This window comes from Vanacampus margaritifer, chromosome 4 (assembly GCF_051991255.1).
Source record: "Vanacampus margaritifer isolate UIUO_Vmar chromosome 4, RoL_Vmar_1.0, whole genome shotgun sequence".
Lineage (NCBI taxonomy): Eukaryota > Metazoa > Chordata > Actinopteri > Syngnathiformes > Syngnathidae > Vanacampus > Vanacampus margaritifer.
The window spans coordinates 15234542-15259671 of NC_135435.1; the positions used below are offsets into that span (position 1 = coordinate 15234542).

Sequence of the window (25130 nt, forward strand, 5' to 3'; positions counted from 1 at the left end):
TTTGTTCCTTTAGATATGGAAAATCTTCCTTAAAAAAGATCTTGGGAATGGACACTAATCATCATAATACTGGTAGACTTTACAGAAAACACTTTTGGTCTCCACAACAAAAGATCGACAAGACTGCTGAATGTTGACTGCTTTTAAAGGTAAAATAAACATTTTGTAGCGGGTCAGAATGACACTCTTATCTCTCTCTGCAGGTTGTGGAGCCATTACTGGGTGTTGACTGTTGGCTTTTGTCTCTTTTCAGAACAGCCCACAGCTTTGTTTGTGAACAGGAGTTATATGCACAGCACAAAGCCAGACAAGCATCGAGTAAATTATCCTTATGTCAGAAATGACTGTAAAGTGCACGCTTTTGTCAGAGCCACTGACGTCATTGTCCTTTAAAGTCATGTTGTGACCACATTGAGTGCAAGTGATGTGCAGGTGCACAAAGATGGACCAGACTGCTTTTGCGGTCCTGACTTTATTTTTTCTGTCTCTCAGCTTGACTTGCTTTGCTGCAGGAGAACCAGATACTGTCTCCTGCTCCGAATACCAGGAGAGCTTTGATGGCTCCTGCTATGAATTTGTGGGTCTGCAGCGTACTTTCCTTGGTGCCCAGAAATGGTGTGAGAGAGGAGGAGGACACTTAGCCTTCATCCTGAACGATGAGACCCAGCGGTTCCTTCAGAGACACCTTGATCCAAAGAAGGACTGGTGGCTCGGACTGGCGCCTGCTGCGCCAAACCTCACTCTGGACACTGCTGCCACACAGGGTGAGAAGTCATGTTAAACCTAACCAGTCATTGCAAAAATGTAGCTTTGTGTACCACACTTGTTTTTGGCAACTTATAGCTAGTTTTAATGGCTTGAATAGTTAAAAAAAAAAAATTGTTGTTAATGCCTTGGAAAGAGGATTTTTCAGTTGTCCCACAGTGGGTAAATACACTATACATATACATTCTTATACATATTCATATTGTGATTGCATATATCAAGTAATTTTTAATAACTATTACCTATTTTAGCATGATCTCTTTTACTATAGTCATACAAGCATAATTGAGTTCATCTGTTGACACACAGCCAGAACATATAGTACGTCGCTGAAGGAGCCCACAATTATTTATCATTGACATTGGCTTATTAGGAAGCCTACCGTCAGGTTCCGTGATTTACAATTTCCTCTTTAATTCCCTTGACAGAACATGAGTCACTATCAATAATGTGCTCTACATCTTTCTGCTGTGTTGTAATTTTGAGCCACAAAATGTTCCTTTCGGATGAGTATACCGATATGTGAAGTGTTTTTTTTTTATTTTTATCAAATGGAATAATGAATGTGGTTCCCCCCCTTTCTTATTATCAATTCTAGTTACACTGGCATGGCTGGATGGTTCAAATGTCAGCTACAATAAATGGTTGAATGAGCCTGATGCACAAGCAACCTGTGGACATATCCTCAAAAAATCTGGCTTCCGGTGGGAAGCGTCAGAGAATTGTACTCAGGAACTTAGCTTCATCTGCCAGTTCGGTATATAAACACAGCAAATCAATAGTATTTTGGATTATGCTTAATCCAATCCTAATGATTTTTTTGGTTTGGTTTCAGATTCGAGGAGATCTATTGCATGTGATGGGCAAAACGCCACTTTGCAATGCGGCTCTGGTCAAGTCATAGAGATAGACGACAGCTTCTATGGTCGTAAAACAATTCACTACTGTCGGACCAAACTCACCACCACACCCTCAACTCCACAGGAGTGCACTTGGACAGATGTCGCAGACTCTGTGAAAGGTATTTGTATGGACGTATAATAAAAATAAACAAATGTTCATACTGTGCGTACTGTTACGGTGGTTTATATAAAAAAAATTAAATACCATAATTTTATAGAGGATTGCAATAATTGTAAATATACTTTTTTTTACGGATGGTACAAATCCCATCCATTCCATGTACCACTTAGGGTTAATTGACTACATTACTTCTTATGGGAAAATCTGTTTTGAAGTCATTCTGTGTCATGCTTGACTTTGGAGATTCCACTGTATTGGACAAATGATCTTGACTTCTGAAACATCATTACCTACTCCTTCGGCCTTTTGTGTCGTTGCAGGCGGTTGCCATGGACTGCAGGCTTGCCAAGCGCCAGCAGATGCCAGATCTTACGGTGAACCCTGTCCTCTGTTAGGAAGTTACTTGTCTGTGGAGTACCGCTGCAAAGATGGTCAGATATACTTCTTTAATTTTTCTGCTTCAATATAAGTTGCATGTTAGTGTTGAATATCTCGAGTCTAGCTCATAAGTTTGGAAATGAAACTGTGTGCTTATTTATATTGAGTGATGTGATTTCTTCTCAGGACTCCACTTGTTGATGAGCAAATTGGCGGCAGTGTTTGATAATGTCACTATCAATATCAAGTGGCTCCTGCAGCCTTATGTGGGGAACCTTACATGCGCTCTGAATGCTGGAGATGGCTACACTATTGATTCCATCACCCCGGAAGAGTGAGATCTAATTTGTAATACGTTAGATACACACTTAGCAGCCACAATATTATGACCACTTGCACTCTATTGATATCCAATATCAGCGCTGTATACCGCTGATTTCAGGCGGAATCTTTGCTTCTCCTAAACCATCACTTTTTAGGAATGAAAAAAAAGAAGGCATGTTTGTTCAACTGCATCATCAAAAAGAGCAAGCAATTTTCAACACTTGAAAAATAAATAAATGCAAAATTGACAATACTGTAGTCGGATATAGGAGTTTCCACCTGACAGTGACAATTTTCTGCCTTTACAGCATAAATAATTATGGAACAAATAAATTATGTTCACTCACAGTCATTCAAAGTGGAGCATTATGACCGATGTGGACGGCGGCAGCTCTTATTATATTGTCCAAGTGGTCATAACGTTGAGGGTGTGACTGCTTAGTGGCAAATTCAATAGGAAATGTATCCAACTGAGTTGGTGGTAAAATAATTATTCATACACAACAAATAATATACATTTTTTCATCTATCTATGCCAATAATGCATGATGGCAGGCATAAAAATTAAATAGCATTAGCATAGACGGTTAGCGTTGTTCAACCTCTTTTATATTATCTGACAGAACGGAAAGCACAGTGATGCACGAATTCAAAACCCCTGGACTTTTCGTGGTCACCGTGGAGTGTTCCACCAGCGATTGGCACGTGACAGCTCAAAAATCCATAAGCATTCAGGAGCCGGTGGGTCCGTTAGGAGAAATTAAGTGCTATGACACCAACACGTCAGAAGGTGGCAGTAACTGCACCCTGCTCTACAGTGGAGGCCCTGTTGATGTTCAGGTCACAGTGGAGAGTGGTAAGTCTTATTAAACTGCAGCTTAAACATGTTCTAATGTTTAATAACAACTTCTCTGTTCAAAACAGGTACCAACGTTAGTTACGTACTTCAATATAAGGACCTTTTACTTGCAAACTCTTCAGCTGATCAAGGGATCACACCCCACAACATTACACTGAATGCAAGTGCAGTGGAGCAGTTTGGGCGTGGCTGTAACAACCTGACTTTAAACGCCGCGAACAAGGTCACCAGCCAAACGGTGTCCACCCAATTTGAGCTGTGTCTGCTGGAGGCTGTTGAGGGGCTGCAGGCCTCAGTGATAGCAGCGGACAACCAGTGTCCCGATTCCAGTGACCTCACTATTGGTGTCTCGCTTGAGCGTGGAGCCCCTGTGAAGCTTCTCTTTGCACTGACTGTCAATAATGTCACTCACTCCGAGACTAGAGATATGCTCAATGGAAGTTTACAAATGTATACCTTTGGCAGTCCGTTTGAAGGTACTCAATTTTCTCTCATTCTCTCCCCAACAAGCATGATTTAGCATTAATTCATACATACACTGTGAGTCTTGACAGCCTCCGAATAACTTTTTTCTTTTTAATGTAGGATCATTTCAATTGAATGTGCGAGCTGTGAATGCTTTCTCAACATCTGATTTTAATGTGAGCCTCGAGAGCATATTCCTGGCATGCAAGAACTACTCTGACTCTGAAAACATGGTATGTCCTGCACAACTACAGTATAGTAATGGACAGTAGCATGAGTACTTTGTTAACTTTTATGATCATATATTAACTTTCCCCACATTGTGACCTCTTCTATTGTGTTCCTCATTTACAATTGCTGTATTATAGACTCTGCCTTTAAAAATATGACAATTATCGATTTTGATTGACATTGTCAGACAGGATTCTAGGTTGTGGTTGTAGATCAAATGCCAGATTTTTGCTATATTAAATAAATGGTACTAAAATAAAACATTTCTTTTTTTTTTTTTTACATTTAATGTGACCTATATCATGTAGAACTCAGTTGTTTAAAAGCAAATTGTAGATGATAAGTAAAAAATGAAGATGCGAATACATAGGTGTCTTACATTCAAAATTAGCCACCATTTAAAGTGTATATAGTGAAGCCCAAATAAAGTCCAGATGTTCTTGTTGACTTTCCTGCTCAAGGTCTAACTGAAGAAAAACAGCTCCAAAACATTATTCTGCCTTTACTTTTGTTCTTTTGGTGATGTGCTGCATTTGTGGAAAATATATGTTAGTTTGGAATATGGCCATAAATACAACAAATACAAAAACCTAGCAGTTAGTTGTACAAGGGTGTGTAGACTTTTTTTTTTTTTTAAAAATCCACTGTATTTTGAATCCAGCCAAAATTACAAACAGCACCTCTGTAAACCACAAACAATGTAATATGTAATAATAATACAGGCTTTATTATTGCAGTTACAATACTTTCATTTTCATTTTCAGAGTAATGATGAGTCCTATGACTTGAAACTTATTTCCACTCCAGAGTCTGTTGTTGACTCCACTCAAAACGTCACCCTCAGCATTAATGGAAGTGTGTCATTGCCCAGCAAAGGACTCGAATTTAAGTGGAAATGTAGTAAGTACAATTGTTCCCCTTCCTGGAAGAGTCTAATAACATGAAACCTTCAAGCCACTTTTATTGTAAGGTATGCAAAAAGAGTGGTCATAAACAGCCCACTCTGTCCTTTAAATTGATCAAATAAATACATGTATGTATTCATTTCTATTTATTTCTCTCATAAAATCATTTGTTCTTTAATTTATCTTAAAGAATCACATAGATACTAGTAAAATTATTATGAATTCATTATAAATTACAACTAGCATGAATGATGATTTTATTCTTGAAATGAACTATTGTACATATTTTACATATGTCTGTCCCATCTGTCTGACTTGAAGATCAAATGTGGCCCCTGAGTACAAACTTTTTTTTTTTTAAATCTTATGCTTACTTGGAAATATGCTGCCTAAAAGTTGTGGCTTGAACTTTTAATTGCTGACATTATGAACGTAAACTGTCTGTTAACCGCATTTGTCTTGCTTCTCTTTCTTCCCTTGCAGGAGGAGACTGCAAATGCAGCAACCAAACAAATGACGGAACTTTGGTGATTGACAAACAGTGCCTTCCGGATCCATTTGAGATGGCTGTTTACACTCTGACTGTGAAGAAAACAGCCTGGTTCAGGAAATGGGTCACCCTAGCTTCAGCTTCCAAGTGCATCAGTGTTGTTCCAGAAGAACTAAAAAATGTCTCCGTTAGGTAAAATCATGTCATTTAGACCAGTTATTCTTTGTCTAAACGGTCTTTTGTGCTGCACTTGTGATGGTTTCAGACATAAGCAGTACATTCTTGAAATTAATATTTTGCTATTTGGTTACTCATCTTTCCAAATACAGTTGTGATAATTGCACTTCAATTAATGTGAACAACCCTGTAAAGCTGAGACTGAGCTGTGTGGGGACGTGCCCAGATGTGGACTGGTACATGGAGGATCCAAAACCACTGCGGGCAAGTCTGAATCTGCCACTTTTGTCAGTCATTAACATGACCACTGCCAAAAAAGATTTTCTACTATTTACCAGGATGATCTTGAAACCTGTTACTCGCAAGAAGGAAGGAGGCCACTGAAGAAGAAGAAGCAAGAAGGCAACTCGGAGTTTCTCGTAAACAGCCAACAGCTGAAATATTCGAGGGACAATTTGTTTAACATTACTGTGATTGCTCAAGGTGAGGTTCTAAACTCATCTTTTGATTGCATTGCCGGGAATTCGTTCACAAAACACAGTAGGAGTCCATTTCTGTCCCTTAATTAAACCACACTACACAGGGATAATTCTTGGATTGTAAGATGACCAGTTTGTAGTTAGGTCAAGTCTTATTAAAACCTGAAGAATAGCTTTGTGTACGCTCTTTAACTCATTCACTGCCATTGACGGCTGTAGACGTCAAAAATTCCTTTGAACTATTTCTATTAGTTTAACATTTTTTCCCACTTTTGTTAACAAGAGAATGAAAACCTAGACATTTTTTATTGTACATTTAGAACAGATCTAAAATTTGTGATTAATCAAGAGTTAACTAGTGAAGTCATGCAATTAATTATGATTTTAAAAAATGTAATCGCCTGATGCCCCTAATTTTTAATAGTCTTTTTTTTTTTTTTAAAGAAAAGATTATTAAAAATTTGGGGCGTATTTTTTTTCCGTAATTAATCGCATGATTTCACTAGTTAACTCACAATTAATCACAAATTTTATTTATCTGTTCTAAATGTACAAAAAAAAATCTAGGTTTTCATACTCTTGTTAACAAATATGGGAAAAAATGCTAAACTAATTGAAATTGAAATGAATTTTTGACATCTATAGCCGTCAATGGCAGTGAATGAGTTAAACAATGTGTCTTTGTCAAAACAGGAAAATCTGAGCGAGGTTATGCCAAGTACACCCTACCTATACCGGATCCAGAACCAACTCAAGTCCCCTCAGAACCAACGTGCAGCATCTTACCGCTATCAGGCACTGTGCTTGACTCCTTCGATATCACCTGCCAAGCTAGTTCTTTCTGTTCTTCAGGCTGTCTTTATTGTTTTAAAACAGGCACAGGTGAGAAAATGCAACTTAACTGTGTGTCGTGTGCAGTTGTGGATTCAAATGAATAACCAACCAACCTGCTCATTTGTCTTGAAGGCAAACATCTGCGTTGCAGTGATAAAGAATTTGTGAAATCTATCTTACTGCCAGTTGGAGACGAAAAGAACAATTACAATTTGTCTATTGTGGTGACTGTGAAAAATGAATATACAGAAGTTACCACGACTGTTCACACTCAGGTAATCACCCACGATGAGAAATGGAAATTGGAATGACACTCAGAACAGACAAACTAACCTCTTTGGGGGGATTTTTAAAAAAACATTTTGCATGCTTGATAAGGTCAAATTGTATACAGTTAGGTCAAAAGTAACCCAATTATGGACCAAAAATGGACCGATCCACTTCAAGAGTCAATTTGACCTAATTTTCTGGGTTGCCTTATATAAAATAACCCAATTTTTATTACACAAGTAAAGGATCGTTGTTTTACTCTAAAAGACCCATTTCTTGACTCAAAGTTGGGACAAATTGACCCAAGTAGAGGATCGGTTCATTTTTGACCCATATTTGGGCTATTTTTCACTCAACTGTTTTTAGAGTGTACTGTATATATTTCTCGAAGGTTGAGAAAAACAACTCCAGTGCTTCTGTGGGCGCACTCCAGTCAGTTCTAGAAGATACTGTCTCCCAGTTGGAGCAGGACGGTCTTCTCTCTGGTGAGGCGCTTGGCCAAATAGTCACCTCTGTAGCTGACATGCTCAACACCGACGCTGATGAGGATCAGAAGGATGCAAGGCAGAAGGTATGGAGGAAGGAGAGGCATTGTGTCCTGTAATACTTGAGCCTCGAGATATCAACGCATCATTCACTTGACTCCAGCTCCGAGAGCAGATGCTGACCAAAATGACTACAGTTCTGCTAGACTCCCCGTCAAACACAAGCCGCGAGGTACAAGTGACTGCCAGAGCCGTAGCTGGACTCACGCAGCGCTCAGATGAGCTCAGTCCAGCTGCCCAGGTACAGTTCAAATTTAGATTGTTCACCCGTACTATTAAAGTCTGAGCAACTCCAACTTCTTTTTGTTGACACTTTAGGAAGAAGCGAGCTCACTGTTGGTTGACCTGAGCTCTTCCCTCAACATTATCAGTGTTGGCCAGGATGGGAATAGCGATGATGTGGAAGTTGTGGACGGAGCTGCACCAATTGTTGAAGCAGCCAGTAATATTTTGAATGCTTCGTCAAATGTAAGAGCAAAACGACAATTGCTGCGGTTGTTTGTTGTCGTTTTCTAAAGTCCCAACTACAAAAAAAAATGCTCTGTTCAGGAAAAAGTTTCCAATTCCCTTCTGACTGGAATAAGTAATGTACAGAATGCCTTGTTGAATCATAAAAAGTTGAATGGAGATCCGATCATCATTGACTCGAATCAGATCAGTGTGTATGTAAACAGGTAAGAGCGGATTGTCTTGAACATATACAGATTGTTATTTCTTAGCGGCACAGCCAGTGATTGTAGTTGAGACATCTTGATATCTTGAAACTGTAAATAAGCTTGCGTTTTCTGTAGAGTGTCTCCAGAAAGCATGCAGATGCAGGATATAAACATCCAGAGGAGCAGTGCTTCTAGATTTTCCTTTCCCGCACTGCCTTCTGATGTTCTCTCGCCAGATGAGCCTGTGGATGTCAGAGTAAGCGAACAGTAGGCCATTTTATGGAGAAAATATCAGCTTATTATTTTTTTTATCTGCCTTCCATTGGTAATTATGCTTGCATCCTACTACATAAATGCTGTATGTAATATCTCATAGATGATGAGTTTTGAAAAGAACCCGTACTCTTGGAAAGGTGGAAACATTTCGGGAACGGTGGGATCTGTCTCTCTCACAAGAATGAACGGCACTGTCATCCCTGTTAAGAATCTGCCTGAAGAGATTGAGGTAGTATAAATAAGCAACATTAAAACTTAGGGGTGTCAAAATTAGAGCCTTAATCTTTTGTTCCTTTAATGGCACTAATTTTTCTAACGCCTGATTAATAACCGCGTCTTACTTGGAAAACCTGTACTGGGGAAATTCCAGTCGCAATGCAGCAGACACATCCACGTCAAAATTTAGCTGTAGTAAATTGAATAATAATTCATATATTTGTGGAGAGTGGGCTCAAGTTGTATTTTACAATTTTAAAAATGTGCAGAATTTCACAAGTTAGTTCATGTTAAATATTAGGTAGCTCTTAATATGAAAAGAAAAATGCACTGAACATCTTACAAATGCAATTATGCCATCTAGTGGCAGAAAGATGACCTCAACACAAACCAATATCGCACTCGTTTTTTTTTTACCATACAGTACATCTTTCTAATTTAACTCAATTTTATGAATTATCTTGAAATTACTCTATCAATGACTAAAAAATACAGCCATATATATATATTTTTTTTAAATCCACTTTTATGTTAACAAGAGTATGAAAACTTGGGAAAAAAATATTTTATTGTACAATTAGAACAGATATAAAATTTGTGATTAATCGTGAGTTAACTATTGAAGTCATGCGATTAATTAGGATTAAAAAATGTAATCGTCTGACACCCCTGATGTGTATTAGAATCCACGCTAATGTGTTTTTGCGTTACTGGGGTTTTCAGATTCTCCTTCCCAGGCCGGACGTTGGGCAAGAGAACAGTACAGTTCTGGACCTGGCCAATTTTAGCACATTAATAATTGACGTTCCCTCACCTGATGTTACATTGGTGCTGAAAATGGAGCCTTCTGAAAACATTACCTTCATGTTACTGCTGGGGTACAAGAATTATCCAACAACAGAGGATTACGTGGCCAAAACTCAGATGCCGCTGGAAAATGTGAAAGAAGGTATGTTATCATTTTTTTCTTAAGAAGCCAGATCCAGCCAGTGGCATGAAGCCTTAACAATACAGCATCTATAGACCAGTATACAGTTTGTCATGTTGCCATAAACGTAACTTTAGTTCTCACGTCACCGTGCAAATGAATTTGACTATTAATGCCATTTGCCACAGAGGAAAAATATACCTGGGTCCTCGGTCCGAAAGACAGAACAGAAGATACAGGTGTGCACTTCCTTGTCTTGAAGCCCATCGTAGAACCAGGCGTCAAATCTGTTAATGCCACCGTCACAATTGTAACCATTGCTGCCCAGTGCAAGTACTGGGATGAAGAAGAGTCGTCTTGGAGTGAAGATGGCTGCAGGGTAAGTGTGAAAACCGTCTTATATAGGTGACTTTTGAAAAGCATCACCCACAGCTGGTTTTCCTGTATTCTTTCTACAGGTTGGCCCACTCACGACACCTCTGCTCACTCAGTGTCTGTGTAATCACTTAACTTTCTTCGGCAGCTCTTTTTTTGTCATGCCAAACTTAGTGGACGTGTCACGCACCGCAGAGCTTTTCGCCACTTTCTTTAACAATCCCGTGGTTGTGTGTTTTGTGGGGGCCATTTTCTGTGCTTATCTCCTGGTGGTTGTATGGGCTCGCAGGAAAGACATCCAGGACTCGGCTAAGGTAAACCTAAAAAAAAATAAAAAATACAACTTTGGTTGTATATATGCTGTGTTTTTAAGACACTGTTCATTTAGAACTCTAAACATACTTTCTAATGTGTGTATGAACTTTAAGGTCAAGATAACAGTGCTTGAAGATAACGACCCACTGGCAGAATACTGCTACATGCTGACAGTCAGCACAGGGCATCGCCATGGTGCATCCACTTCTTCACAGGTCAGTCACATGATCCTGCCCTTGTACACATGACAAAGGAAATCTTCGTGTCTCTTAAGCCAAACATCAATTTGCAGGTGACGATAACCCTGCTGGGAACAGAAGGGGAAAGCGAGCCCCACCACCTAACGGATGCTGAGAAGCCTCTATTTGAAAGGGGCGGAGAGGATGTGTTTCTCGTGACCACGCACTTTTCCCTTGGGGAGTTGCAAAGCATCAGGCTGTGGCACGACAATTCAGGCACACACCCTGCATGGTACAGCGTTCAGATGATCACTTGACTGTGCTGTTAAACCCAGAGGCAGGCACTGCATTTGGTTACTGGGCCTTCAGTGAGGACGTATCTGACATCAAATCTTGACAATAATATGTTATATGTGACAAGACTAGTCTAATCTTGTGGCATATGAGTTATGCAACAAAATCCAGCCATGTTTATCCATCTCAGGGGGCGGCCATTTTGCCATTTGCTGTCGACTGAAGATGACATCACAGTTGCTCAGAGCTCAGGCAACAACCAATCACAGCTCACCTGTTTTCTGAAGCTGAGCTGTGATTGGTTGTTGCCTGGCTAAGACCTGAGCAACTACAGTAAGTGGCAAAATGGCCGCCTTCTGATATTGATAAAAACTGCTGGATTTTGCTGCTGAACTCATATTCCACTAACGTACTACCAACCAGGATACCATATTTAGACTAGTGGGGCTGCATAGAACATATTACTGTCAAGAATGATTATTTTTTGGGTTGAATTCCCCTGTACTAGCTCTGAACACCACCACTATCACGTCACAGTTGTGAAAATAATCAATGCTATACAAAAAATTTAACATAATAATACCACGTGGCTAGTCGAATTTGGCTTGCTTTGACCAACCAGTTAGAGAATGGAAAAATACTGACATTATCAATTATGATTTTAGTCTGATTAGTTAAGAAGCAGTCATTTTACCAGGGTTGGGAGGGTTACTTTTAAAATGTAATCCGTTACAGTTACAAGTTACCTGCTAAAAAATGTAGTTAGTAATGTAATCCAAGTACCATACTAATGAAGCAATGTAACTGGATTACTTTTGGATTACTCCAATAATGAGTATGCTCATGAAGACAAAATAAAAATAAATATCACCACAATATATATATTCTATAAAATGTGCCCCTGCTATTTGCGGGTGATAGGGGCCCGGGCAGCCTACAAATAGCAAAAATCCTTGTGTAATTAAAAAGCATGTAGGCGATTGATTGATTGATTGTTCGTTTGATTGATTGAAGGCCATATGCTGTTTTCGAATTGTTACTGAAAGCAACCACACCTCAGTTTGATTGATAGATAGCTCTGTCGCTCTGTCATGCGCTGTCTCTCTCTTTCTCTCTCTTTCTCTCTCTTTTTCTCTGTCTCTCTCTGTCTCTCTCTCTCACCCTCTTTCGCACTCTCTCTCATCGTAGAAATTGTAATCCCTCGAAGTAATCCCCATTTTTAATAAATGTAACTGTAATCTGATTACATGTTTTTCCTGTAACTAACGGTATACAGTTACATTTTTGGGGGGGGTAATCTGATTACGTAACGGCGGTACATGTATTCCGTTACTCCCCAAGCCTGCATATTACTAATGTATTTTACTAGTGTAAAATTACATCGGCCAGCACTATTGATTCTAAAGGTCAGCGAGATTAGATTGATGGCAGAACAATAGAGGCTAAAATCTGTTGGGCAAAAAAAAAAAAAAGTGACTTCCACATGTACTACAGGCAACATTGAGAAATGATATGAAATTAAGAGAAATTAATTTTACTTGCAGGTATGTCAACAAAGTCATGGTGCAAGATCTGGAGAGTGGTCAGAAGTGGCACTTTCTTTGTAACTCCTGGCTTGCTGTGGACGTGGGAGAGTGCGCCCTTGACAAGGTCTTCCCAGTGGCCACTGAGGAGGATCTCAAGAGATTTAGGTCCGACCAGCTAACAGTGTGATCATGACGCATAATCCACAAATAAAATGGTTCATACCTTTTGATCAATAATGTTTTTTTTTCTTTCCCTTCTAGCAATTTGTTCTTCATGAAGACAGCTAAGGATTTCCGTGATGGACACATCTGGTTCTCGGTCATCAGTCGACCCCCATGCAGCACCTTCACTCGTGTGCAGCGGGTGTCCTGCTGCTTTTCCTTGCTGCTCTGCACCATGTTGACTAGCATCATGTTTTGGGGCATCCCCACGGATCCCTCAGAGCAGACCATGGATCTGGGTAGGTTCTCATTTTACACGGCATTTGCTGCACTAACTAACTGCGCTAACACAATTAGCCGTTGTGTATGTGTTTGCAGGTCACATCGAGTTTACCTGGCAACAGGTCATGATTGGTATTCAAAGTTCCATCATCATGTTTCCTATCAATCTCCTCATTGTGAGCATCTTTAGAAATACTCGTCCTCGGGAAAAAGCTCCAAAATCGGACAAGACTAAGCAGGGGAAGACAGTTCGAGTGTCTCCCTCGCAGACATCTTCCCCTCAGAAAGAGCAGAAGGACATTACACCAGACACGGTGCTGAAGGTGAGCCAATGTTTCCCGTCGGTCAATTGTTCTATAGTCCTAATTTTTCACTTTTTAATAAGAATGTGGCTTTTAGCAATGTATTTTATGAATTATAGAGAACTCTGCTGCGCTTCTCAAAGTTTGTGTAGCCACACACAGCGGTGTTCATTTTGACAAGAAAAAGTTTGAGTTATAGTCTTTTAACTAAAATTAGTTTAGTCATAAAGTTTTTGTCATAATTTAGTCATTGGAACGTATTTTAGTTTTAATCCAATTTTAGTCGACGAAATACAAATTAAGTCAATGTTTTCCTTCAGCATACATTTCAACATTTATACAGAAAACCTACAAAAACGCACCTAATGGGTTCTTTGCACAAATCCACTACTTCCTGAACTCAGCACCACTCCTTCATTTCCTGTCTTTCATGATTGGACAAAGTGATTAATCCAGGTGTGTCTGGCCTTTGTCGCCGTGGTTACTGAGTTCAGGCACACCTGGATTAATCACTTTGTCCAATCATGAAAGACAGGAAACAAAGGAGTGGAGCTGTAGTTACACACACATACGACACATTTAACACAACAGTGTCTTTATTAAACTTTGTTTCAATGAAACATGTTGAACTGACAACATGCCTTAAAACTTAGTTTTCGCCTAAATACAAAAAGTGCCTGAGATTAATATTTCATCTGCACAATGAATGTATTATGTTTGTATGTAATTTTCATCACTGTGTTGTTTTCATTTTAGTCATCTGAATTAATGGCTTCTATTTTAGTTTTCATTTCATTATTGTCTGAAAAAAATTTTACATGACAAAAATCTTTCTGCGACGAAATTATAACTGACACAAAGTGAGCTTCCCCCCACCCCCCACCAAAGCGCTTTTAATTGGATCTTGTGGTTTACTGCCCTTCTAATTCCCAATGCAACTAAATTGACCTGTAGCCACCAAATATTGATTAAAATAAGGTTTTGATTTTACACTATATACAGATATAAATATCTACTCATGCAGGTAAGAACTAGTATAAAAAATATTCTCAACTTTTCTTGGTTTCTCCATCAGGACATAAAAAGAATAGCCCAGTCGCTATCAAAGGCCATGAAGAGTCCCCTGCCTCATTTGGACCTACGACCTGGTCAACAGACTGATATCAACACCCTTTTGTCTCTTGTGGAAGACATCATCAGGCAGCAAAACCGAACTTCCTCTGACTTTTACACCGATACCGCCAAAAGAGAACGTTCCATCCTCAGTCTAGGGGCAGTTGATCTTCAAGGTAAGCCACAATATATGAAAATACTTTCGTTTTATCTTCCGTGAATACAGTCAGGTTTGTAAAACCCTAAATTACACATTTCCAAATGTGCAGAAAAGAGTGTCTGGGGCAGTCCAGAGAAGACCTCGGATGGGGTTCAGAAGAAGAGCAACAACAGCAGGTATCTATACAGGCAGCTGCGTCACGTTGAGAAGAAGCTGGGTTTCCTGGGATCTTCCCGATTTCCAAACCCAGACAGCTACAACAAAGCCATGCAGCAAGTTCAGGGGATGAAGAACCTGCTCGAGTTTCACCTGCCGTCACACAGCTTTGACGGAGAACAATCGGAGCGTAGTCCCAGTCCAGAAGAGAGTGCCAGCAAAGGCACTGGCAAGAAATGTTGTCAAGGGGGGCTGCCGTGGTGGTTTGTCTTTATAGGCTGGATTTTGGTGATAGCAACCAGCGGTGTGTCTGGATATTTTACCATGATGTATGGGCTGACCTATGGGAAAGATCGTTCTATAAGCTGGCTGATCTCCATGGTGGTGTCCTTCTTTGAAAGCTTGTTCATTACACAACCTCTTAAGGTGAGGACAACACAATACAAGTGAAAATGTCCAAATTGGCCCCAAAGTGTCAATATTTTGTATGGTCTCTCTTATATACTGTAAATAACAACATATGGGCTGTACTCGCCTTTGTTGCCATTAGATTAGACACTAATGGCTGCGTTTTGAGTTATTTTAAGGAAACAGTAAATTTACACTTTTGTACACCGACTACTTGACATTGTAGAAAAGTATAATTTCTTCAGTGTTGCCCCATGTAAAGATACTTTACAAAAGATATTTATAAAAATGTGAGGAGTGTACTCACTTTTGTGAGATAACTCAAGCAAATATCTGTTACAGGTTCTTGGCTTTGCTGCTTTCTTCGCCCTTGTTCTGAAGAAAGTGGATCAGGAAGAATACGGAGAGCCTCAGCTTGACGACAGCCTTAAGAATTCTGGTATCTTATCGGTGCATTCCATTTGTGCTGAACTGCTATGTGCAAACTATGATTTTACTGTGATGCTAAGATGATCCTGATGGGGTGCGAGCAGCGCGGAGAGACAGCACGTGCAGTTTCTACCAACCACCGCCTCCGACGGACATCGAGAAGATGAGGAACAACATGATTAAAGAGCAGAAAGTCTTTGCTCTCATTAAGGAGATTCTGGGTAGGAGCACACACTACTTTGCTTTTTATTTTATTATTATTATTTTTTAATCAGGAAATAAAAGATTGCTGTACAATATGCCCTTAAAAGGTGACACGAAATAAGAGCCGTTATTCAGCTGATTTTATGTTTTGACTTGCGAACAAAATTTTTTGATGCAAGCACTGAAAGACGCAGTGAACTCAACTCAACTCAGTTCATACCAAGCAGCAGTTTGGCAGATAGTGAGCGGTTTATTGTCACTCCCAGTTAACTGTCAAACTTTACATAAAACAAAGAAAATTACATATTATCGACTTAACTTTGGCTTACTAAAATCCACTATCTTCATGCTAACACATAATGGGAAATGCCAAAGATGGGCTCAAACTAGCATCAACATTGCGGTAGTTTTAAATTTTTAAACAGAATATTTTTTTTTTTACACGAAAAGAACACATGCAGACAGACAACATAACAATAATCCCAAGCATTAAATTATTTATCCTGACTCAATGTACTCGTATATCTGTATGCATGTTTATACCAAGTGGCCCAGGCATGCACACTAGAAGGAGCAGCACAATGTCTATTGAAATGAAACCAAAAAAAATGCGGCCAAATCTTTCATTCTTTGCAGTCTATTTAATTGCCATTACTGTATGTTACGGGTGGCACGGTGGCTGACTGGTTAGCACGTCTGCCTCCCTGTGAAGAGGAGGCGGGATCGAGTCCAGGCTTCGGCCTTCCTGGGTGGAGTTTGCATGTTCACCCCGTGTTTGCGTGGGTTAATTGAACACTCCGAATTGTCCGTAGGTGTGATTGTGAGTGTGGATGGTTGTTCGTCTCTGTGTGCCCTGCGATTGGCTGGCAACCAGTTCAGGGTGTAGCCCTGCCAGCTGGGATAGGCTCCAGCGCCCCTCGTGACCCTTGTGAGGACAAGTGGTTAAGAAAATGGATGGATTGATACTGTATGTTATTATAAAGTACAGTACTGTATTATAGAGTGTTATTTTTATTATTAACCCTGGAGAACCCAAGAACCCTTTTCTTCTTTGGAAAATTATGAATTATACATTAAATGACTGCTATAAATTCACTGAACACCAAAATATATGTTTTTTCAATTTATTCCCTAATTTAGGATTAGGGCGAAATTTGACCCTTTGGGATTTAGGGGTATCATTTCGAAAAATCTGAATAACAAAAACTGTCAGTAAACTATTTAGAATTTAAGAAAATAATCAATCAAATAGCCAGCTACAGTGAACAATATAATTTATTTGTTTTATTTGTTGCATTTTAGCCATCTTGTCACCACCACTCTGGCTCATGTAAGTGCAATATTCATCCACTAGATGGCCCCATGCAGGGGTCAGAAGTGGCACTCTGGACTTTTGAAGTTAAATTTGTAAAAAAAAAAAAAAGGTCTTTGTTATTTGAGTAGCAGAATTTATAGGGGCCAAATTTGACCCCGTGGGTTCTCCAGGGTTAAAAACATTACTTTTTAGGGGGAGGGCAGGTCTGGTACAGATTAAGGGGTTTCCATTCATTTCTAAGGGGGAAAATTATTTAATAAACACGTTTGAGCTACGAGTATGGTCACAGAACAGTTATACTTATGTTTTGTCATGCAGCCTACATGGGGTTCATGTGGATGTTGCTTCTGGTGGCGTACGGACAGCGGGATCCCAATGCGTACTTCCTGACCCAGCACATTCGCCAGAGCTTTAGCAAAGGCATCGCCGACACCATCAGCATACAAGATGTGTTCAACTGGGCTAACACAACCCTGCTCAGCAACTTGTTTGGACAACACCCAGGTGATGCTAATTTGGTGTTAACGTGGCAAAATGGAGAATACATTTCGGGGTATGATTTATACACTACTCACAAAATGTTAAAGCTTATACTTGCGCCCCTAAAATGTCAGGTTAGATGCCGCATTGCTCGTAGTAAAAACAAGTTAGTCTGGAGCCCTAAAAGTTAACTTTCAATCACAAAAGACTCAAGATGTCACGTAGTCTAGCTGTTCAGTAACATTTAACTGCAAAAAAAAAAAGCCAAGAATCTGTGTCCCTTGCATGTGCAAAAAGGGAGTAGAATACTGTTTTGTGGAAAACACTACTTCACTTTTATATTTTTATGCAGGATCGTGAGTGATCGGCGGTAACAATGAATACACAGAGACTGATATGCTGTGCTAGAACAAATGTGCCTTTTATTCCCCGCAAACAGCAATCAACACACTTCAACGCTAAGCAGCATAATATGATCATCATCAGTGCTTACATTGACACTAGACCGGAGAGCCGACGGTCCGGGTAGAACGGGTTGCTAAACGGCTGGGCGATCGTACGTATCCCACAGCTGACTCTACCCACACCGTGTGCCGCTCCGTCTTTTATTCGTTAACAAAAAGTTGTGAGCGTGAGAAACCGGGCTGGCCAAGCCCTCTCCCAGGCACCCTCAAAAACATGTTTCCGAAGCAGGGAGGACTATAATATAAACAAGGAAGAGTTCCCAGGTTGATTCCGCCCTTTATTTACAAATTGTTGGGCACCTGGATTTGTACAACAGTTCAGGACAACAACATAGCCTTATATAAGAGGTTACATGAGGACATATCAAAGCATGGTTATTTTCCCTTCAAATACCAAATAAAAGAATTGCAAAAAGGATTTATCCCGCCAAGTTGGGCTAAGCGTAGCCTATAAAGGAATCAACTGTGGGCTTTCTCTTTGCTTATGGCCATACTACCCTGAGAACGCCCGATCTCGTCCAATCTTAGAAGCTAAGCAGGGTCTGGCCTGGTCAGTACTTGGATGGCAGTACCAGGTGCTGTACGCTTTTGCACGTGTCCATTTTGAAATATTTCCCCAATTTTGTATGTAAAAAAAATGTCATTCTAGACTACAGATTGAGAATTTCGCATGGGGAAAAAACAATTAAATAATTGTAAATCCTATTACTAATTGTGTTTTTCTTTTTGCTGGTCACAGGCTACATCACGGACGGAAACTCAAAGCTGGTGGGTAACGCTCGTCTTCGCCAGCTGAGGGTCCAGAAAAATTCTTGTCACGTGGCACGTGGCATGCAGCATTCCGTGCACGACTGTCACTCGCTGTATTCATGGGAGTCCGAGGACATGGGCTCCTACAGCCCAGGCTGGACTTCCTCTGAGGCCGATAATACATCAGCGAACCTCCCCAGTCCCTGGAAGTACCAGTCCCAGGGTAAACTGAGGGCCTACCCCATCTGGGGAAGCACGACGCTCTACCGGGGTGGAGGCTTTGTGGTGGATCTCGGACCATATTTAGAAAACTCCAGCAGGTAGTTTAAACTACTTGTGCATTTTAACATCATGCATAAAGTTTTGAAGGATATATAATAGGTGTAAATCAACCATGTACTCCCGCCAGATCTCTCCAGTATCTGTATGATAACCGTTGGTTTGACGCGCACACCCAAGCCATCTTTGTGGAGTTCACCGTGTACAACGCCAACGTCAACCTCTTCTGCATTGTCACGCTCCTGCTCGAGACCACCGCCATAGGTAAAGTGGCGACAATCCACAACGAGACAGAAACACCTCATGTTTTTAAATGTCTGCCCCGTTTCACATCAGGAGCTTTCCAGTTCCGCAGTGAGCTCCAGAATGTTCGCCTCTACCAATCGACGGGGGGCCTCCACATCTTTGTCATGGCCTCTGAAGCTATCTACTTCCTTTTCATTCTGTATTACATGTTTGTTCAGGTATGTATATTGAAGGTGTATTTGCAGTCATTTTGCTTGAGCGAAATGGAAAAAAAAGGGAGATCCACACTCACTGGTTCGCTCCCACACTTTTTTTTGAATGAGATAAGCATCCAACCACATAAAATTATGCTCATTTACATACCCTAAGGGTATGCAAACTTGTGAGCACAATTGTAAATACAAAATGAAAGCACTCACAAGGAGCTTTAAGCACACTCTAATCCTGAACTATGTGGTAAATTGCCAACCTGAGCTGCAGTCAGTCAGAGCTTCTGATGTCACTCACTTGGCCACGCCGCCTTCAAGGCACACATCAATACACACCATTGCAGTGGTTGTTAAACATTTTACACCCAATATCACCTGAAAAAAATATTTAGTTAGCTTTATTTAGTACCACCATAATGGCAAAAATTAAAAGACACTTAGTGAATTACTGAGGCTTTTATTATAGTCCTAAAAAGCACATTTATTGTACATAAGTTAATGTTGGAAATTTTAATAGTATTTAATTATGTAATTCTTTTACTTACCACAAGAGGGAGTGGTACTCATATCACACTTTGAGAATCACAGCGCTGTTGTGCGTGCGTGTGTGTGTGTATGAGTGAATTCGGCTTGATTACACTGAATAAAACCAGTTTATTTGTATACATTCTGTTTTTAAATTAATATTTTTTCAACAAAGAGCGATATTTTTCTTTTGTATGAATGAATGTATATTGGTAACCCAACGGATTTTTAAAAGAATGGACACATTCAAAAGGTGCGTGGAAGCTTCATCTTTTGGTGGCCCCTTTATTCACTTCTCATAATTTACATTATGTACCTACATTATATTTAACAAAACATGGTGTTGTTTTGGGGATGCTGAAACGGATTGATGGCATTTGAAAGTGACAGTGTGTATTATTTTGCGCCATCTAGTGGTGAATTAATAATTCATTTTAAAAGCGACTATTAATTTCATGATATAATGTGCAAAAAATATGTTCTATATATCTATATTTTTTTAACTCATTCACTACCATTGACGGCTACAGACATAAAAAAAATCATTTCAACTATTTCTATTAGTTTCACATTTTTTTCCACTTTTGTTAACAAGAGTATGAAAACCTAAACATTTTTATTGTACATTTAAAACAGATATAAAATTTGTGATTAATTGTGAGTTAACTATTGAAGTTATGCGATTAATTACAATTTTAAAAATTAATCTTCACTAGTTAACTCAAGATTAACTCATTCACTGCCATTGACAGCTATAGACGTCAACAATTAATTTGAACTATTTCTATTAGTTTAACTGTTTTTTCATTTTTGTTAACAAGAGTATGTAAACCTAGAAAACAGATATAAAATTTGTGATTAATTGTGAGTTAAATAGGGAAGTCAATTGCCTGATGCCTGATGAATTTTTAATAATCTTTTCTTTTAAAAAAAACAAAAAAATTTTCTTTAAAAAAAAAAAAATTTTTTTAAAGAAAAAATTATAAAAAATTAGGGGCGTCAGGCGATTACAATTTGTAATCGTAATTAATCACGACTTCACGAGTTAGCTCATGATTAATCACAAATTTTGTTTGTGTTCTAATACAATAAACAAAAAATCTAGGTTTTCATACTCTTGTTAACAAAAGTGGGAAAAAATGTTTAACTAATAGAAATAGTTCAAATGAATTTTTGACGTCTATAGCCGTCAATGGCAGTGAATGAGTTAATCACACATTTTATACATGTTCTAAATGTACACAATTTTTTTTTCTAGGTTTTCATACTCTTGTTAACAAAAGTGGAAAAAATATGAAATTAATAGAAATAGTTCAAATGATTTTTTGACGTCTATAGCCGTCAATGGCAGTGAATGAGTTAATATAATTGTAGGTCTAGTAACCACCACTAGCCACTCTTGCTTCCCGCTCCCTCTGCAGTAATCGGTGGTAGCCTTTCGAAATGGGTCTCTCTGAGGCAAAATCGTCGCATACGATTAGTTCACCATGAGATGGCGCTAAATAACACACACTGTCACTTTAATTAATTTCAATGGAACAAGTTGGTTTGAGAAACAAATCAAACGATTAAACTAAGTTATGAGCTTGGTCATGGAAGAAATTAAATTTGTATGTCACGGTTCCACCGTAAATCAAATGTGCCGACAGGCAAAGCTGATGAAGCAGCAGAGATGGGCTTATTTCAAGAGTAAATTGAATCTGCTTGAGCTGGCGATCATACTTCTGAGTTGGAGCGCGCTGTCCGTCTTTATCAAGAGGACCCTGCTTGGGAAGCGAGACATGGAGTACTACCAGAATCACAAAGACCAGTAAGTTTTATGCATTGTGGCACTCTGGACATGTTCTTATCTTCAAATGTAACAAATACAAATCCTGTTGTTCTCAATGTGTTCATGTTGTTTGCACAAGCAAAGTAAGTGAGGATTCTGTGGAAGTTATTTTTTTATTTTTATTTTTATTATTTTTATTTTTTTTTATTTTTTTTAAGTGACTATATTACAGAAGTATATTGCTGCCACACCGGAAAAGATAAAAGTCTTATCTAACTCAAATGTAATTATTAATAGTAAAATAATGCTGCATTGTCTCCAGATTTGCCAGTTTCCACGAGACAGCCAAGGCTGATGCCGTGCTGGGCTATTTGATTGCCTTCCTGGTCCTGCTGGCCACAATCAAACTGTGGCACCTGCTGAGACTCAACCCTAAGCTGCACATGATCACGGCAACGCTCCAGCGAGCCTGGGCTGATATCTCCGGCTTCCTGGTGGTCATGACCATCATGTTTCTGGCCTACTCTATCGCTGTGAGCAGTTTCCCACACTGCAAGAGATCATGTTTTTCTTTCTAGTTTGTTGACATTCTGTGAACAAAGCAACCCCAAAAGTCATATCATGATCATCTTTAGATGCTATGAAAATACGTATCTCCCTTAAGGGTTTTGAGAACTATTTTGATGACATCACAGCTATCTGATAGATAGATTATTTACAAAATAATAAGTATAGGGAGAGGTTGCAAAAGTAGGTACCGGTAAACAATAGTATTGAATAAGTACAACTAATTTTACATGTCATAAATAGTGTATGGTTCTCTTTATTATATGCCATGGTTATCTGAAAAGAAATATGAAAAAAATAATTAATAAGGATGTTAAATTACAAAGAACTAGAACTTATTATAACAATTACTAATGCATATATTTAAAATGGAGGCTCTGCTGCACCTCTAATCAAACGCACAACCAGTAGTCAGCCAACCACCAGGGGGCGAACACATAATATAATAGCATATTATTCAGTAGCCTGTGGTTAATTTTTTAAATTCTTCTGTATTTTTTTTTTTAATTATCATTTATTCTGAAATGAAGTAAAATTCATAGTTTAATTTTGCTCTGAAAACGGTCTAAATAGTAGGGGTGTTAGAAAAAAAATTGATTCGGCAATATATCGCGATATTACAGCGCGCAATTCTCAAATCGATTTGATATGCGGCCGAATCGATTTTTAAACATAATTTTTTTTATGGGAATATTCAACAAAATGTTATGATTTACACATTAAGCATGGAAGAATGTTATATTAATGGAACATTAAGCTTTAATATTTTATTTCAGTGCTGTTCAAACATGAAACAGACTGCAACCTGTTTGTTAAATGCAGTGGCTCTTTAAGGGATGAACACGATTGAATGGGGTCACATCCAAATGAAGTTAAAATAAAAAGTAAAACATTTACATAACAAAATTCAATGCGTATTTTTGACTTTGTTGCTTTAAACAAAAAATGCTCTATGCAAACCCTGTCTGATTTTTCATTGTCTTTGATAGGGGTGTTAGAAAAAAATCGATTTGGTAATATATCGCAATATTACATCACGCAATTCTCGAATCAATTCAATATGTGGCAAAAATCTATTTTTAAACATAAATTTTTAATGGAAATATTCAACAAAACGTCTTACTTAGGGTTAGGACATTAAGCATGGAAGAATGTTATATTAATGGAACATTAAGCTTTAATATTTTATTTCAGTGCTGTTCAAACATGAAACAGACTGCAACCTGTTTGCTAAATGCAGAGGCTCAGTTATAAGCCTGAATTTTCAGATAAATAAATACATTTTCATACAAATCTTACAGTGTACATGTACAAGTTTACTGATTAGTATTTTCTAAATTTGAGTTTAAAAAAAATTCGCAATAATACATTTTTAGATTCGTATCGGGATTAATCGGTATCGAATCGAATCCTGACTTTTGAATCGTGACACGAATCGAATCACACCCCTACTAAATAGTGTTTTGTTGAAAAGTAGTGGAGCAAAAATACTGATGTTTTCCCTCCCATAATTGTGGTTACCAATCGTGGTTACAATATTGATCAAAAATAATCATGATCATCATTTGGATGTAATTGTGCAGCCCTGGCCTATATATAATGTTGTCATTCTGTTTTCCAGTCCAACCTGATGTATGGGTGGAAGCTGTACTCCTATCGCACTCTATTTGATGCTGCCCAGACTATGGTCAGCCTGCAACTGGGCATATTTAACTATGATGAGGTAAAAATCCGGCTCACTCAGATTGTGACATAATAATAGCTGCATCTCAATATACTCTATCATTGTCTTTTTTTGTTGTTGTATCTGAAAGATTCTGAATTACAACCCGATCCTGGGTGCCTTCCTCATCGGCTCCTGCATCGTGTTTATGACGTTTGTGGTGCTCAACCTCTTCATTTCTGTCATCCTTGTGGCATTTAGTCAAGAACAGATACATCACAAGGTAACGCCTTCCCTCTGAGTAAATGTAGCTCTGTCCTGATACTGGCGCTGAATTGATTGTGATTTATTGCAGCCATCTGAGGAGGAAGAGATTGTGGACATGATGATGATGAAACTTGGCAGTCTGTTTGGAATCAAATGCAAGAGTAAGCAAGGTGACGACGGCCTGACCGACAAGGCCGGACTTTCATGCGCTTCGAATAACGGAATTTCCACAATTTCTCCAGGTGGTGATGACAAGGACTCTTATGTTCTACTTTAGTCAACATTATAATAATGCTGTCACACTGTGTGTGCTTTGCTCTGTCGTTGCTTTTCATGGTTTGCGTCATTCTTTGCTAAGTACGTTATTGATCAACTACTGTATATTCTTCGTATCTGTCTAACGTAAGTGAACCTGAATTAATTAGACAACGTAGGAACCGATATGTATCGTATGCATTGAAGCGCTGCTTTTATGCTGCTGTATTTTTAAAGGCAACTTTGGTCATGATCGTGATTCTGTTGTTGAGAATAATCTTTGCCAAAAGTGCATCTTTGTGAGACCGTTGAATTCCTGAAAATGTTGTTGTCATTCTGTAAACCACTAACTTGCACTTCAGTAGAGTAAAATGTATTCACCAATAATCGAATGGCTTTATTGTGGAACACAAAACTGATATTAACACTTTTCAATCAATACATATTGGTGATCGAGCCATTTTTTTCGGGAATCCCGTGACCTGCGGGATTGCCGAAAAGAAGTACCACTGTTTGTCACACGTACCTAAGTGGAATTCAATTCCCATCCTCTGAGGGGGCGGTGAGCAGCAGCAGGGGCCACGCTCGGGAATCATTTGGTGATCAATCAAAC

At 39.0% G+C, this 25130-nt stretch overlaps 1 protein-coding gene across 1 annotated transcript; it reads left to right on the forward strand.

Annotated features, from left to right (window-relative positions):
- On the forward strand, positions 1-24904 carry LOC144051102 (polycystin-1-like protein 2). The gene is given in 41 exon segments (XM_077564896.1): positions 1-149; positions 254-764; positions 1364-1522; positions 1601-1786; positions 2109-2219; positions 2353-2500; positions 3114-3346; positions 3415-3825; positions 3935-4047; positions 4810-4945; positions 5434-5632; positions 5770-5881; positions 5956-6100; positions 6790-6978; positions 7063-7205; positions 7592-7771; positions 7849-7986; positions 8064-8419; positions 8537-8657; positions 8778-8906; positions 9617-9842; positions 10010-10200; positions 10280-10510; positions 10625-10726; positions 10804-10982; positions 12529-12675; positions 12772-12971; positions 13051-13277; positions 14332-14545; positions 14639-15111; positions 15436-15532; positions 15603-15743; positions 17360-17545; positions 18725-19055; positions 19145-19278; positions 19351-19478; positions 21644-21804; positions 22088-22298; positions 23954-24055; positions 24147-24278; positions 24351-24904. Coding segments are annotated over 40 exon segments (7551 nt in total). The 5' UTR covers positions 1-149; positions 254-424; the 3' UTR covers positions 24540-24904.
- Positions 24905-25130: the final 226 nt, after the last annotated feature.